The sequence below is a fragment of the Aythya marila genome (genome assembly GCF_965140915.1).
Source record: "Aythya marila genome assembly, chromosome: 3".
In the NCBI taxonomy this organism is placed as follows: domain Eukaryota; kingdom Metazoa; phylum Chordata; class Aves; order Anseriformes; family Anatidae; genus Aythya; species Aythya marila.
The window spans coordinates 11480680-11497134 of record NC_139044.1 but is presented as its reverse complement, the minus strand read 5'-3'; the positions used below and the strand labels follow the sequence as shown (position 1 = coordinate 11497134).

The 16455-nt window shown below is 37.5% G+C and overlaps 1 protein-coding gene across 1 annotated transcript in view; it reads right to left on the bottom strand.

Annotated features, from left to right (window-relative positions):
- Window positions 1-16455, bottom strand: part of WDPCP (WD repeat containing planar cell polarity effector) — a 147380-nt gene that overhangs the window by 30674 nt on the left and 100251 nt on the right. Inside the window, exons 13-14 of the mRNA XM_082755619.1 lie at window positions 13511-13574; window positions 7573-7675 (exon numbers count right to left, since the gene is read on the bottom strand). Of these exons, the coding sequence (XP_082611745.1) occupies window positions 7573-7675; window positions 13511-13574 (167 nt within the window). The remainder of the gene's footprint in view (window positions 1-7572; window positions 7676-13510; window positions 13575-16455) is intronic.

The window sequence follows — 16455 nt, the reverse complement described above, 5'->3', positions numbered from 1 at the left end:
TAAATTGACTTCAGTATATGGAGTCAGCACTGAGAACTCAAATTCCTAATACCCCAAATGTCCTTTTTCCGTTCTTCGTAGCTAGCAAGAAAAAATAGGGGTTCGATCCCGTAAACGGCTTTCCTCATGTGTGACAAAAGTTACTGAGATGTAGAAATGTTTGCTAGCAGTCATCTGTTTTAACCATATCCTGACATAATTTCTACATGCTTTTCCAAAGCTTAAGCCTTTTCAAATGTGGTTACCATAAATAAGTAGCCTAATTCTACTTTTGGTATTCTACAGCTTGTCTGAACAACTCATCATAATAGCTGATGCCCAAATACTTGGCATTTAGCTAATGTTAAGAAAGCAGTAGGAAAATAAATAGCATTAATAAAATGATCCCCCCCATGCATCACATTTCACTTCAAAGTTTTCAAAATCACTTCCTAAACTGGTTGATAATCCTAGTTTATTGAGGATTATATTTTGGGGAGTGGCACATACAAATTTCCCCAACTGCTCACTCTTGTGAGGGTGATGACTAGTGCCTGCAGAACTTACAGAACAGAAAGTTTCTTTTTTTTTATATATATTTTATTTTCATGTATATGGTCATGCACACAGACAGAGCTTCATGGTGTGTGTTGTTTGTTGAGTGGAGGGCAAGACTCCTTAGTGCCAGAGTTGGGCAGTAAGAAACATTGAATTCTGACTGGAATGGCAAGGAGTGTAACCCTGGTAGGCAAAATGTAGCTATCCATACAGAAATTTGGGCTGGATATAAGCATTAATGCTACGTTTGTTTTTTTAAAAAATGTATCTTCTAATGACTTCAGACTTTTTACTTGTAATGAATGCATCTCTATACATACAATCTATCTCTATGTTTATTTTGAAGTAGATAACTAAGGAAATATACTATTTAAATTCCTAGCTGTACAATAAATTACTGCTTGAGTATTCACTTGTCTTTACTGCAATGCCATGCCGTGGGCATCCCTTCAAGATCTTTTCCATTGAACCATTCTTTGTCATGTAACATCCTCACTCAAGGAATATCTCTGTGAATTGTTTTCACTTTTGTAAGTTACTTCTTGATAGGTTGCCATGGAAAATAAATTCTTTACTTGGTAATTAGTGTCATCTACTCTCTGTTGTTTATGTGCACCAACTTTGCTGGAGGGATAAGCTAGAAACGATCTGTGATGAGAGACGTACCTTGCAATAACCTAATTGTAAGTACAACAAATACAGATCAGACACGGACAACTCCTTTCAATTTCTAGAATTTGGAAATAGTATAATTTTTTGTTTATAAAAGAGTCACAGGATGTGGCTATAAACAAAAAAATTAATGTCCTAAAACTGTCTCTTTCAGTTACTGATTTTTTATTATTTTTTTTTACTCAACACATCATTTAAAATGAAGGCAAAATCTTGTTAATCTATGAGGCCTTGTTAAGACTTTTTTCATGTTAAATGGGGCATAATTTTACCGTTGACAGATATTACAAACATGAGAATCGTTAAAACTAAAATACTAAGGAGAATATTGTCTTCATTTCAGACATAGAATGGTGTGTTTTAAATCAGGTTCTGCAGTGGGCATGGATATGTCATGATAAAGGAGGGAAAAAAAAAAGGAATGCCACGATTATTCTAAAGCTTGACATAAAACCATAAATCTCTTTCAAGTGAAGATACACAGATCTTTGTGTAGACCTCTGCAGCTAAGCAAACCAGCTAGCCTTTGATGTACTTATAATTATTAGGGGCTGAGGATTATGTCTTTAGGCAAAGCTGTCGAGCAATGGGAAGGTATAGATCAAAACTGACATCATGACACAAGCAAGCAAAGGGGTGAGATGAGGTGGAGCCAAAAATAGTTTGGCATTACTATAGACCTCATGTAAAATAAACAACTCTACTTCTCAAAAAGAACACAAGGCGGGGAACAATCGGTGCCTCTCAATATATTAAAAGCCTCACTAGTAGTTTGAAATTAAAAAAAAAATATAGCTAACAAAAAGAAAACAAAGAAGATTCAGCAGATCCACTTAGATATACAGGAATGCATTGTCACCCCCCCCCCAGTGAAGCTGGTGTGTCAAGCTGTGAGTTCAGAACCACCACTGCAACAGGCTTGTGTGCTGTGAGTACTGGGTGCCACCAGCTAGCTCCTCTTGAAACCAGGAGACACGAATAGTTTCTATATCAAGTAGAACATCCTTCCAGACCACACTCTTTGTCATTTGTTGTGTTGTTTTTTTTTTTTTTTCAGAGGACAGAAGTTCTGGTAATGCCAGTCCTATACCCAAGTTTGTTACTTGCTAAAACCCCCATCCAAAGCCTACTGAAGATGGTGGAAACCTTCTTTTAATGGGTTTTTAGTGGGTTCTCTATCAAGTGCTGTGTGTGCTTTGATACATGCAGGAGAAAGTACACATGAACACAGTTTAATCATTTAAAATTACTATGGATCTTCAAAGACTCTCATTTTCTGTGGTATAAAATTCAAAAAGTGCTTGTGGTGAAACTCATTTCTTGCCATAGGTTTATTGCTGATTACACGTAAAAGAAACGTTTCATTAAAAACATTTTTCTGGCTCTCTGGAGAAAAAGTCATATTACTAGAAAACTAAAAGCAAAGGATTTGATGCCATAGGTTTTGACCAACTTCAACTAAAAATCTATATAAATAAGCAGAAGATCTAATGCTGAAACTGAAGGGAGCAGAGCTCCAGAAAACTGTAGCATCAACAGGTATCCCCCAAGTCTTCCCAGATCACATTTCATCTATATACTGGATAATACCTTTTAAACACATTATAAAAATATTATGCAGTGAAATAAAAACCATGCCATGAAATAAGAGGCTAGAATTCTTAGTTTACTTGAAATTTGATAGCAAGTGTGTGTCAAGGGAGAGTAGGAAATGAAGACGGTTTTGTCATCAGTGTCAGAAAGGGTATATGAGGGTAAGGATTCTCTGTTGCTTGGTAGAATAAAGGAGTCATTATGGATCAGAAGAAGAACAACTGTTATCAACTAGGCTAATGCAGAGACAGGGAGGGTTACAAAAACAGAGGGACAATTCTAAACGTTGTTTTGAAATGCAAGTGGGTTCAGGTGGACTATTGGGATTAGGTGAAGACCTGAGTAAAGCACAAGCACTTTGGAGGTAGCAGAATACATTTGAGGCCAGACTGGTGTTTCAGACATACTGTGTGAGAAGACAAAATGCTGTGGCACGTGTAATTACGAGCAATCAGAAAGAACGTGTAAGCCATTCAGTGTAGAATACTGTCAGAGAACTGAGAAGAAATGAACATTCTCCACTTAAGGTTCAACCTAGTGACATTCCTTGCCAGTAAGGTGAAACCTTTAGGGCCCCTATATTTTGAATGTCGTTTTATGTACTGTATGAGAAATTAGACCTCAGTCTTTGTGAGAACTGATAAGATGCCCTATCTCACTTGCAAGTATTATGGAATATTTCCAGAAGCATTTTAAAATTCAATTTTAAGTGGAAAAACCTCAAGCACTTTCACAAGACGTTACGGAACCACCAAAATGTTAGTCAGTCTCATCTAGCCTTTCAGAACAATGCTATTATCTCAACATCAGTGTTTTTATTACGATACCTCTGTTAGAAATGTTGCCTAAACATTAGTGCTACTAATATTCTGAATTTAATTCTAAGTAGAAATACAGGGCTTCCCAATTTGCTTTTGAACTATGCAGCAGTTATCTGTCTTGTCACAACATGAATCCCTTTTGGGTAAAAGCTATTGATTTGAAGGTTAAAATCATCTTGCTAGGCCCTAATGTAATTTGTTGGAAGTTGGCCTTGGGAAACTTTCTGACACAGACTACATATGCTCTTCATTGGTTATTCATTGAGCAATGATGTCTGAAAGGCTGAGTTCTTCACCTCCCTGATCATTATTAGTTTTGGCATTTCTTAGCAGGCAGTGCCATGTCAGTTCTTTGCAACTCAAGTTTTACATTAGCAACCTACAGCTTACAGCACCGAGACGATGCGCTCTGCTAACATGGACAACATTATATGCGGTTACTTCTGGAGCAAACATGCAAGGCTACACCCATGTACAGAATTCATTAGTAAGCCCGCAAATATTGTCAATATGGCAGAAAGTCCTCTCTGTTTTAATACAGCGAAATGAGGTGCACAGGATATAGCTTAGGCAGGGCTAAATGAGAACTCCCTGGCCTCATTAAGGAACTCGTAGGTCTACTACAGAAATAATTCAACGGGAAAGCTTTGGCAGAGGTAACGACAAGTGTGGCCACTGGTCTGCCGATCAAATGGGAGTGGGCAAAGAGGAGACTGCTTTTGTATTCTCAGAGATGTACGATACCATTACCCCAATCTTCCCGTGCCTCAAGACACATTTTCACAGGCTGTCAAACATAAAATCGTATCAGAATAATTTTCTTTAGCAGATTTTAATCAGTTGAACAAAATATCTGATTCTGCCAAAAACATAGGCAGGGAATAACAGCGAGCTCACTTGACACTTCATCTTGCTCAGCAATATTCTCAAAAAAAAAACTACTATGCTCTGAAGGTCTGCAGTAGTTTTTACTAACGCACACAATTGTTATTCACTTTGATGGTGACTTCTTGGAAACGGGGTATAGCAAACCATGATCAGGTGTGGAACTGAGAAGAGCTAAAATTCAGAAAATTTTGAAATAATAAATCTATTCTTAGCTGTATCTTGACACAAATCTTGATTTAATATATGTGAGGAATCCACCAGTGATTACAGAACTCTGGATGACATCTATAAATTTAAGTTGAAATTATATTGCCGTTCGACATTATTTGGAGGAATTTGAAACTTTTCCAAAAGTCTGAGTTCAAAATATATTATGTTTAAAGTAAGCCCTGTACGCAGAAATATTCTGACAAATTAAATATATCTGAGGCAAGATGGAGCACTCTCAGCAGCTTGGGAATTGGCCAAGAGCACTGACTCATGTTATTTTCAAGTAGAAGTGAGCTGAGTTTTGGGGATGGGCTAGCTTAGGAAATATCACCAGATGTGGATGTAGGTTCACATTTGTACGGTTTAGGACATAGAGACCAGATATTCCTTAAGGCAGTGTTCACTATAACTGAGTCCCAGCAGTACTGATTGCACCTTGTAGTCTCATTTGCTTATTGCTGCCTTCTTGTAGGAGCCTGAAGTGTGCATTCAAGGAGTTTTGGGGTTGTTCTAGGAAATGTGACCATTGGCAATTTGACTGAAAGAAAGCAAGGGCTAGATGATGAGGACTTGGCTTAGGAGATGGTTAGCGGACAAAGACTTGTTGGAAAGTGCATTTTAAAGCTGCTGGCACTGGCATGATTTCTGTTCCCTTTCTCAAAATGTTAGTTAAATGCAATAATTTACATTTAAAGCACTTGTTAGTTCTCTTTTGTTTTCATTGTGGTCAAAAAATCCACACTCTGTGACCCTTTTTTTGCTAACAACAGTTTATGAAAAATAAATAAATAAATAAATAAAAAAGAAAGGACCTTGGAATAAAGTGTAATAAAGCAAAACCCGTGGCTGAGATTTTCCAGTGTTTAAGGTGAGATCTGATCTGCAATGAAACAAACTCATGGGAGACTCCTATGTTTGTTTTCATATAAAATGAATTGGATGCAAATTCATTACTGTTAATAGACTGAATTTCACTGACAGTTTGTCCCAGGGGCATTGAATTTACTAAGTATTTTAAATCATCCTGATAGTTAATTATTCAGCAAATGAGAACGCTTTAAAGACTTTATCATATAAAATGACTTTAATAATTTATGCTTATGGGGCATTCCAAAGGTAACTCAGGACTGCTCTGAAGGAGGGGAAGACTGTGTGCCTGCACCCTTGTAACAGAGCTGCAGTAACACATCTATTACCTCTGATAGGCTACTATCACACTTGGAATCAACTCAGGTTTCTTCCCTATCCCTCTCTTTGTGTCTGTAACATTGTTCAAGGCTCTCAGTAAACTTGAAAATAGCCTAGCTTCAGAAATCTAGTAATAGTGTGCAAGGAATTAAAGACACTGCTTAAGGTTTATTTTTTCTGGATTAAGGCAATTTTTCAAGACTAATAAACTAAGAGAATAGATAACAATCAGAGACAACTCTTCGTTATCTTAGTTATGTTAGGTGCAGAGGACAGCTCTCTACAAATAAGAGAAGAGAAAGCAAGGAAGATGCAATTGTACAATTTAAAGAGCACCTGGTAACAGATGACCTAAACAAATGTCGTTTTTGGCAATTCTAGTGGTCAAAGAGCTTGCTCAAAGGCACAGCTGTGGTGCAAAAAAATGCTGGGAGAGACTTAGGTTTGAAAATGAAAGGTCTGAAGAAAAGCATTCAGGACAGGCACTGCTTGATTTCTGTTCTGCTGGAAAGGGAAGGAGGTGATACTGTACTGCATAACCTTGAAAGTCAGGGATTTGTATCTACATATATAGAAACAGCCACATAAACTCACATATCACATCTCTGCATTTCCACATATTTGAATGGCATTTGATTTTATGCTCTGGGTGAACTCTTGGATGTACAGGTCTAATTTTTTGGTCCTAAAAGAATCCGATGTTATTCAAAATCTTGAAGTTATTCTGACTCCTTCTGAGTTCCAGTCATATTCTGCTTTCTTAGCATGAGGCAAGGACAGAAGCCCAGTGATTTTTTCTAATATTCAAAGATGTATCAGGGTAGGCAAAACAGCACCGTGCATATTTTATACAAACATTTTGTGTTCTTTTTTTTTTTTTTTTTCCTCTCTGTCTACTTTCTCTCCGCAGGACATCAGCTTTCTAGACTGTTGTAGACACTTGCTGCTTGGTTTGTGTTGCAGGCCTGAATAATCAGAACAATCTACATATTTGTACACATCTCTTCATGAAAATTCAAAGGAAACACAAGGAGAAAATGAATGAGTTGCAAGTTCCCCTGGCTGAAAAGTTTTTTGTGTTTGAGCTGTTAGTCTAATCCCACAATTTTTGCATCAATACACCTTATGGAACTGCAAGAATCCCACTGAGTGCAAAGCAGTTACTTTAAAGCCAGGGTCTGAGCTTATGTTATTTACATCAGTAAAAGTTTCCTCCAAATGCTTCCAATGTAATCATGATGTTACTCCAGTTATTGGGACTGTATATATGAGCAAATAGGTGAATGAGGTTGCCATACCTGGCCTTTAACATCAGCATGAACAAAGATTTTCCAGTTCAGTTCCTTACCTGAGGGGAATCTGAGTTCAGTTTGTACAGCCTGAACTTTTATAAAGAGATATAGTATGCTAATCTTTTTTTTTTTTTTTTTTTTTTTTTTCTTTTTCTGTAGCTATTGCATTGACACAATCCTCACGTGGTTACTGAAAGGCAAAGCTGTCATTTTTATAAGCTTCCCTCTTCAGTTACGAACAAAAATACCGTGTCGCTTTCAAAGAAAACAATACAATTGAACCAATAACCCCCAACAAATATAACACAGTGTTGTACAGGACAAGTATTGATTGAAACAAAAAGGGCTTTTTAAACGCCATTAATTCTTACCAATTCCAGTAGTTATTGATTCTGCATCAATGTCATTAGCCTTTTTCTTTGCCACTTCAGCTAGTGCCAATTCACCCTTATCTAGTGCAAGGTAATGGATGTCCTTTGGAAATAAAAGAAAAATAAAAGATTAATCTAAAATGAATCTCATAGGTGTAACAAAAGAGAATTTAAAAGAAAGAGGTTCTTTTATTATTTAGATCACAAACACAGATGGAACCGATGAACCTAGCATTACGTTTTAATTCTCTCCCAATGCACATTTATTATCTTACTTGTGCTGTTAATACAGCATTTCTCGTTAACAATGAATAAAGCACTGACCAATCACGCCCCGATAAAAGTGAAGCTGTTGACTCAGCATATGAATGAAACCAATCTGTATGCTTTAAAGGAAATTTTGGTTGGCACAACAAGAATTAAAAGAGGGTTGCTAGAAGGAGGGTCTCAGTAGCCAAAACTAAAATACTGGAACTCTTCCGACTCACAGCCCCCAGGTTAAGTTTTAATGGTTCCCCCCAGTACATGAGTTTTTCAGTAAAGCTATTTGAGGACTAATTTTTGTTTGGAGGTTGTCACGATACACTTAGTGTCCTTTGAGTAAGATGTGGTTGTCCTTGTGCTGATACTGAACATAATACGAACAACGATGCTTTCTCAAAGGTTTTAACCTCGACACAGGTGACATGATTCCTGAGTCACTCTTGGGTCTCCCAACCACAAATACACAAGGGGCTTTCCAAAAATGTTGTTGTCTAGCATGAATAGTTGCCAATACTCTGGATCTAATCCTTAATCTAGGGATAAAAATCAGAGGGCTACAGCAGGGTTTATCATTACATGCTGAACTGCAAGTCTTTTTATTGTGTGTTAACCTTTGAGGTAAAAATCACCTGTATTACATGCAGTACAATTTGCAGGAGAATATTTTCCTGCTGATAAATTACAATCTCACTGCCCTTGGGTTCTGGTCCTTTGAAATGTGAAGTAAAAAGTTTCGTCCATTCATCTCATTAATGAAGACATAATTAAACCCCTTCTCCTTCGGCATCACAGCCACAGACTGTTCTGTGCATGAATTGGGATAGATGAAGTAAGAAGGACAGCCAAGAACATCTGAAAAGTTTTTTTCCCCCCCACTTCTTCGTTGAAGATGGCAATCAGTATCCAAAGATTTAAGTTATTCCTGGCCATTGTTCTGCACGCTATCCACATGCAGGAATTTAAAGGGAAAAGAAGTACTTGCTGGAAACATTGACCCCTACATACCATAAAAGCAACTATATTCTCACTAATGCAGAAGATTTCAAGTGAAACTATCCTTCTCAGTGTGAGTTTACTGACACTTTTATCAACATGAGGAAAACTCTTGGAGAAAAAAGTGACCTTACTCCAGAAGGAGAAGACAGACAGAAAAATGAGAGAAATAGTGGCAGAGAGCAGAAAAAGATGTCACCTGTATTCTCCCCTCATTTAATTAAGAAAAAAAAAATAATAAGAAGAAGAAGCAAACAGAATGCTAGGGAAACTGAGACTGATTACACGGGAAAACACAGTACTGACTTGCAGGATCCTGACAGTCCAAAGCAGACAGCAACATTTTCTAATTACAAACACAGGTGTGACTTAAAAAATGTGCAAGTGTCTTGGGGCGAAGTAATGACTTACGAACTTGTTGCGAACTCTGTACTTCCTCTCTTTGTAGGTCTAACATGGTTGTCAGAGAAAAGGGCCTGAGTAGCAAGGTATGATTTCTATGAAGATTAAACAGTAGATATTGTCAGCTTATTTAGATAACAATAGAAAACCTAAGGGCTCTCCAACAAGTCTGAGCTTACAAAGATTTGAATGTATAGGCAGATTATGTTCACCTATTTAAAATGTATTCTGACAATGATTAATGTCTCTCTTTTTGTAGTTTAAACTAAGCTATTGTATATTTCAATGCATTTTTAAATAACAAACTTGGGGAGGTGATGGAAACAATTGCAGAAAATGACAAAGTGCTTTCAGTGAAGAAGATGTGCACACCTTGTGTTTCAAATCATCTGATACTCAGATCTTGGTCTTGGCTATGTTCTCTGTTTTGAAGATGTTACATATCCATCACTAACTAACGGGGGCTTTGCAAGAAACAGAGATGTAGCAGTCAGTGGCTTTCTGTGTGGTTCCTCAAATTTCTGCCATAAAGAATTAAAAAAAAAAAAAAAAAGAAAAAAAGAAAAAAAAAAAGACTTTATCTCTAAACGAGCTTTAAAAAGAAAAATATATATATATATACTTTTAAATAAAAACTACTACTTAGACAATTTTGGATCAAATTTAGGTGGTCCTCACTCAAATTAGCCAGCAAAATGGAATTTTATAAGAATTTATAGCAACCAGAAGATAAATAAAAAAAAAAAGAAAAAGGAAAAACACTGCATTACAGGGTGCCTTAAAGAATGACAGGAAAAATTAAAGAATTAAATTAGCTGAATATTACAGATTTTTTCATGCACTTATCTAAGAATTTATCAGGTCAAACATTGTGTCCCTCCCCAAAACAATGGTGATAATAAACACAATTTTCAGGTGCTTATCAGGAGTTTGCTGAAAGGCTGTATTTTATCATTTAACAGTTTGATTACTTTTTGGACTACTTCCTTTTTACCCTCATCTTTGTGACTCACAGAGCTGGCCCTAGGTGAACAGAAGTCATTTGAAACATCGATGCGCATTTGTCTATAGGATATTTCTGGGCAAAATTCCAACATTTCTTCGAAACACGCACTTTCCTCATCAGTGTATCACCCAAGATCTGACACTTTTATTAAAGTGTCTTTTCCTTGCATTTTTGCTACCTTTGGTACGTGGGATGGCCTTTTGAATTTTCAGCAGCTGAGAGCTGGAGCATACTACAAAAGGATTTAAAGCTAACAACCTTTCTACTGCTTGATCTTTTCTGTCACAGATTGGATCAGTCACTGTCCAATAAATGTAGCTGTTGTTCATGATATTATGTCCTTTTCAGTTTTATTTTTTTATTGAACTTTGTAGGAGATGATAATAATTGAGGGACTTAGATGTGACGTGAGGGTAAAGCTTATGGGGAGACACAGCAGTGCCCGTGTGTCTTGTTATGGCATCATACCAGTGACGCTATAGCTACAGGAGTAATTTTTAAGCCTTTTTGTTTCTTTTTTATTTTTATGAAGTAAATTAGGCCCGAGACAGCACTCCCTCATACTTCTTTGCATTCTCAAAACAAGTATCAAGAAGGCTGCAGAGCTCTGTTTTGTGAAAACAACTTTGTCTTGGGATAATTTCTCCAAGATACAGGACATTTCCTTAGATTCAAAGTGTGGATCCTCTCCAGTCTCTGTTATATCTGCTGTTCTCTATCCTTTCTTTGTTTTTGATCCTTCTCTGTTTCCCTTAATAAATAACTTTTTTTTTTTTTTTCTCTCTCATTTTCCTTATGTCATCAGATATCTTCCTTAGTCTACTATTTCTTCTTGAAATCCCATTAAATTAACTGGGAATAAGGTGGCGTCACTCCTAGTGCCAGCTGAGGTTTTATAAACGGATTTGGTTGGTGTGTAAAATGACAGTACAAATAATTGACCTATATATTAGTTATTCGTACTCCACGTAATTATAAATACCTTAAATATAGGTAAAGTCAAGGTGTATGTTATTAATTGCATTTTGACCTATATAAACAATATATACAAATTATTCAGTGTTAAGCAGAAGTGAAGGATGCACAAATCTTGCTATGCAATATTATTATTATTATAGTACCTAGAAGGACTATAAGTTTTTAGGGAGAAGGATTACTTAATTTTTACACTGTATTTAGTGCAATAAAGGCCAATTCCCTGGAAATTACTGTGGCACAAATAAATACTTTTTTACGAGCTGTGCACCTTTAAACTTCTTGAGTCCTGTACTTAGTAGTCCTGCAGCAGTGCCTTTGTTAGTTAATTGTAAAGTTTGTTCATTAGCACCTCACTTAGGTGATGAATTAGCAAAAGGACATTTCCCCAGAGGAGGGAGAGAGTCGACAGAGGGTTTGAAGAGGCAGGCATGGGTGCTGCTCGTTGCATAAACTGCAGGAAACTATGAGGAATCTCAAAGGTAATGCAAGGAAAACAAGGATAACGTGGAACTGGTTTTCATCTCACAATAATGTAAGTCAGGAGGAAATAAATGGGCATTTATATTTATGTTTGTTTAAGAGCACTGGTGAGATGGGATGGGGAGAGGAGGTGCTGAGAGAAGAAAGGGAAAATGAAGAGATGTCGGAAAGGATTAAGCCAATTTCTCTGTTAGCCTTGAGCCTCCTCTAGAAGAGAGATGGAGAAACTTGTGGTTCAGAGGAGGACACATTACCACTTTGGAGCCACGCGTTGGCAGGCCCTCTCCCATGCTAGCAGCTTTGCACCCACCTCCTGACCCAATGCTGGTGTTCCCCACCTTGGGACAAAGGTGTTCCCTCAGTGCTGGCATCAGCAGAGGAAAGGAAAGAGAAAAAGATCATGCAGAAAATACTCTCAGCCCACATGAGAGAGGGCCCTTGAGATGGCTGGCCAAATGCTGGGTCATTTGTTCTGCTAGAATGGCTGTCATTACTCTGGGAGGATTTATTATCTGAAGAGTGGGAGAGCTCTCCGACAGAAAGATGTATCCTGCTGCTGACAGCTTACAGTCTGAAATTTATAAATGGCTGCAGTGCTCGTCTTGATTGGGTATAAAATTTGCATTGAAAAAGTTACATTTAATAAAAAGCGGAATAAAAAGAGAAAAGGAAAAGGCTGAGCTAAAGGGATGAAAAATCAAGGAGAGTAAATATAAAACATGTAATGAATTTCCTAAAAGTCTGACATTTCCATCACTTTCGTTTGATGCATACTTAGAAAAGTTTATCGCAGTATTCACATCTTTCTAATTAGATGGAACAAGCCAGATGATTAGAGCCGTGAAAAAAACATCAAAAGGTTCACACAACTTTTTATATAATTAGAAGGGAATTTTCATAACCCATAAAAGCAGGATTTAATTGTGTAATTTAACATACAATTTAAATATCAAGATCAAACTAGCAGGGCAAGTGACTTAATGGGATAAATGATATTAACATCTAGTGTCAAAGCTTAATTTAAACAACAGAATGTCTTCATTATGCAAAAGAGTCAAGCAAAGCAATCGTTCAAAGGGCCTTTTTTTAAACAAGCCCCTTTTCTATTGTTTCTTTGAAAACAATGAAATCAGCTGTGGAGCAGCAACATGCTGAGAGACTAGGAAAGCATGATTGGCTTTGTCCATCTGACCTCACTGTGACATTGTGGTGCAAGATCTTATAAAACAAGAGCCTCCTGCAGAGCTCACACAGAGGACCTTTTAAGAGCTGGTTAATTTTACTTTTGTAGCTAATTAAATGGGAGGGGGCAGAGAGTGCATGAAATGTAAAAACCCTTGGGTTGATGCTGCTGAGCTTTGTTGTTTTAAAAGTACCTGTAGAAGCGTTCATAATTTGTCACTTTTCACAAAACCCTAAGAGACAAACTAAGAGCATTCAGGATCCCCAGGATATGGCCAGCTCTTGTGTCCTGGACTCAGCAGTTGTACTTCTTAAAGGAACGGATTAGAAACGTATAAGCTTATTAGAGTGAAAGATGACATTCACCCACATCAGGACAGATGAAGAAGGTGAAAGTTCAAAAACATATACATTAATTCCTCAAAAATAAAGAGTAGCCTTTCGGCCATGCTAGGGAAGATGTCAATGACTCTAAAACTACTCAGTTCCCACTGACAAATTTTATGATGGCAAGGGGCAAACCAGGTAAAATAATTCTGTCTTCAGTATGTGTCTAAGACTGCAAACGACACAGATCCTTTTAAATGTGCACAAAAGCTGACAACTAACATCCTGACAACAGAAAGGACTCACCATAAACAGGTCCCGAGCACCTATGTCAACAGCCAGCAGAAATGCTTTCTCAAATCTCTGATACCTGCAAGAAAAAGAAATATGTCACTTGCTGAGGGCAATGCAAGAGCTGCATCAAAGTTTGTTAATGGACAGAGAAAGTTCTTCAGTTCTCATCAAAAGTGATGCCAAAGCTTTACTGGGGAAAATCAATATACTGGGATTGCAGAACGATAAGGTACCACAGTGACTGCCATTAACCCTCTTCATCAGTATCTCCTAGAGATGCAGCAGAGTAGGAATGGAGCACTGTGAACATAGAACTTCCCCTTTCCTATTAACCCAGGAGGGTTTTATCATGTCATACTGAGACACATCAAATGATTTATCACATCATTTTGGTGGGTTGAAGGCTCACTAGACAACAGCTCCTTCCATTTCTGACAGAGACCGCTACCTTTTTCCTACCCAGAGACCACTCATTATCTCCTGGCAATTAGAGCAAACACCTACATGGGATGGAGAAACTGTTGAAGGCTGTATATATCCTCTTACATGCAATCTTTAGAATACCTACTGAAGCAGGAGAAAAAAACCACCCATCAGGAACTTTCTGACAATGTATACAGCATTGCACTGAGCCAACATCTCTATTATACTAGATGTACATAACTACTCTATGACAACCACTCGATACTGGGAGAAAGTGATTCTAGTTGTATACATTTTCTCCACCACATGTTTAAAATGGTTTAAAAATCCCCACAAAAAGTGGATTTGGTGAGATTAATTTTGGATTTGGGAAACAACACAACACCCTTGTCTTATTGCAGTTGCAAAGCAAATGATTGATTCTATGTAGAATGATTTCTATATTTTCCTGTTACTGGTAACGTTTTCCCTTTTCTCCTGTTCAAAGTTTCATAAATAAATCAGCTGTAGACTCTTGAAGTCTGGAAAGGAGATGGCTCCGGTACCTCAACGGGGAAAAAGCAGCATTTTAATTTCTCAGTGTTAGGAAGTGTTATTGTCAGACAGCATCATACAGATGCCAGTGCTTACACAGTTCTGCACCTTGCAGATAGCTTAGAAAATGCTGTAGCTCTTCTTAAGGCTACTGTAGCTCTTCCTAAGGCCAGTGTGAATGCAGAGGAGACACGGGAATCCTCCTTCCCCTTGGTAGGTGAATGAGTTTCGTATGATGTACCATACTGTGATTCCCGTTTCTGCCCAAAGCTTAAGCAGTTTTCTGCCTCCTCTTGCTACCACGGCCGTATTGCTCTCTTCTCTTCCACCACACATTTGGAGTGATCCAGCAGGTCATCAGAGACAGTCGCTGAGGACTTCTCAAGGAGCAGCATTCATGACAAGAAGGCCTAATATGTTAGCTTAAGCAGAAAAGGAAATGCTCTTTCCAGGTGAGGTTCCTAAGACCTGGAGTGGGGAGTCCTTTCCTCCCTAAAGCTAATCTCCCTGCTGTGTGCTAATTTGCAGCCCTCCTCACAGAACCTGTTTAAGGGAGGGGAAGAGATGAAGTAAGGTTAACCTCTTGATCGCTGGGGAACGAGCAGCGCCCCGTTGTTTTATCATGCACATCTATGTTTCTGAAGCTTTTCAGTGTGCTTTCTGTGAAGGATTTTCCATTAAAATGCATTGTGTTGCAATGCTGCTTCTGAAGCTTTGCTTTAATTAAGACAAATAAGTACATGTTAAAATATGTGTATCTTGAATAGCTATCATGTTTATCTTCTTCTGGCACATTTTTCTTCCCAATTATGGATTAAATATACATTCTTAGTACTTAGAGGCGAAATTGGAAACCAAACAGAAACAGACGAACAGACTTTATGAGCAGCTAAAAAAAAAATCTGCATCATGATTTGTTTTTTCCAAAGCTAGAACTATACAGACTATTTGAATATTTGCTTTAGCAAAGCAAAAATGATTGTCACCAAAAAACTGTGAAGCAACTTTTTCTTTCAATTGCCCTGCAGAATGGAATCATGGACCAAAAGCTGTCAGTTCTTTGCTGTTTCACAAAGGTTTCATCTTTTTTTCCTTTAATCGACGCATATACTTTTGTCTCATTATGGCTCTTACTCATAAAACTGTGAAGTTGGCTCGTTATTTCCAGAGTTACACTGAAGGTGACAAAGAAAAAAATACTACTCAAGAAATGCTCTTCACTAACCAACACAGCTGCAAATAGCAACCCCAGATACTTCATAAATTATTCCATATAATCCATATTATACATGGAATTGCTTTACAATAAGGAGGAAGTTTCAAACAAGGGTAACAAGTTTGCATTGCCTAGGCAAACAGTATTAAATAAGTCAAGAATGTCCGGTGTTTTGAAAAACTTAATTAGAAAAAAATTGCTATTTTGAGTTTTTTTGGCATAGAAGTTGTGTTGCTTTTATTCTACGGGAATAATTAGAGAGAGTCCTGTACAGCAGGAGAGAACTAATAACAAACTAATAACACCTCTTTTCCTAACACGTTTTGTCATGGGAAGCCTTATTGCTATTGTTCGCACACTTCACTTACAGTTTATCAGCTCCTCAAACCAAAAAATCCCCACATCAAAATACTATCCCTTCTGTTCCCGTGCTACAAATACAAGGTAAAATATCTGCTTTCTGAAATGGCACCTACAGGGTACTGGTCGTGAAGTGAATGTCCTCCCCCCCTCTCCTCCACCTTGTTACTTACTGCTTGCTTCACAATAACTCCAGCAATCAAGACTTATATGTCTCTTGAAAAAGAGAGATAAGGAAATCTGCCTGTAAACCATGAAGTTCAGCCACTTGTTTGGTCAAAGTGATAGCCAACATAAATATGACCTTCAAGATTAAAACCCTCAAACTGCGATTAACTATACAGGTCAGATAGGAAAACATTTCTCTGTGAGCTGTTGAGCACATACAATATTAAGTTTAAATTCCTATAAAATAAAATAATAC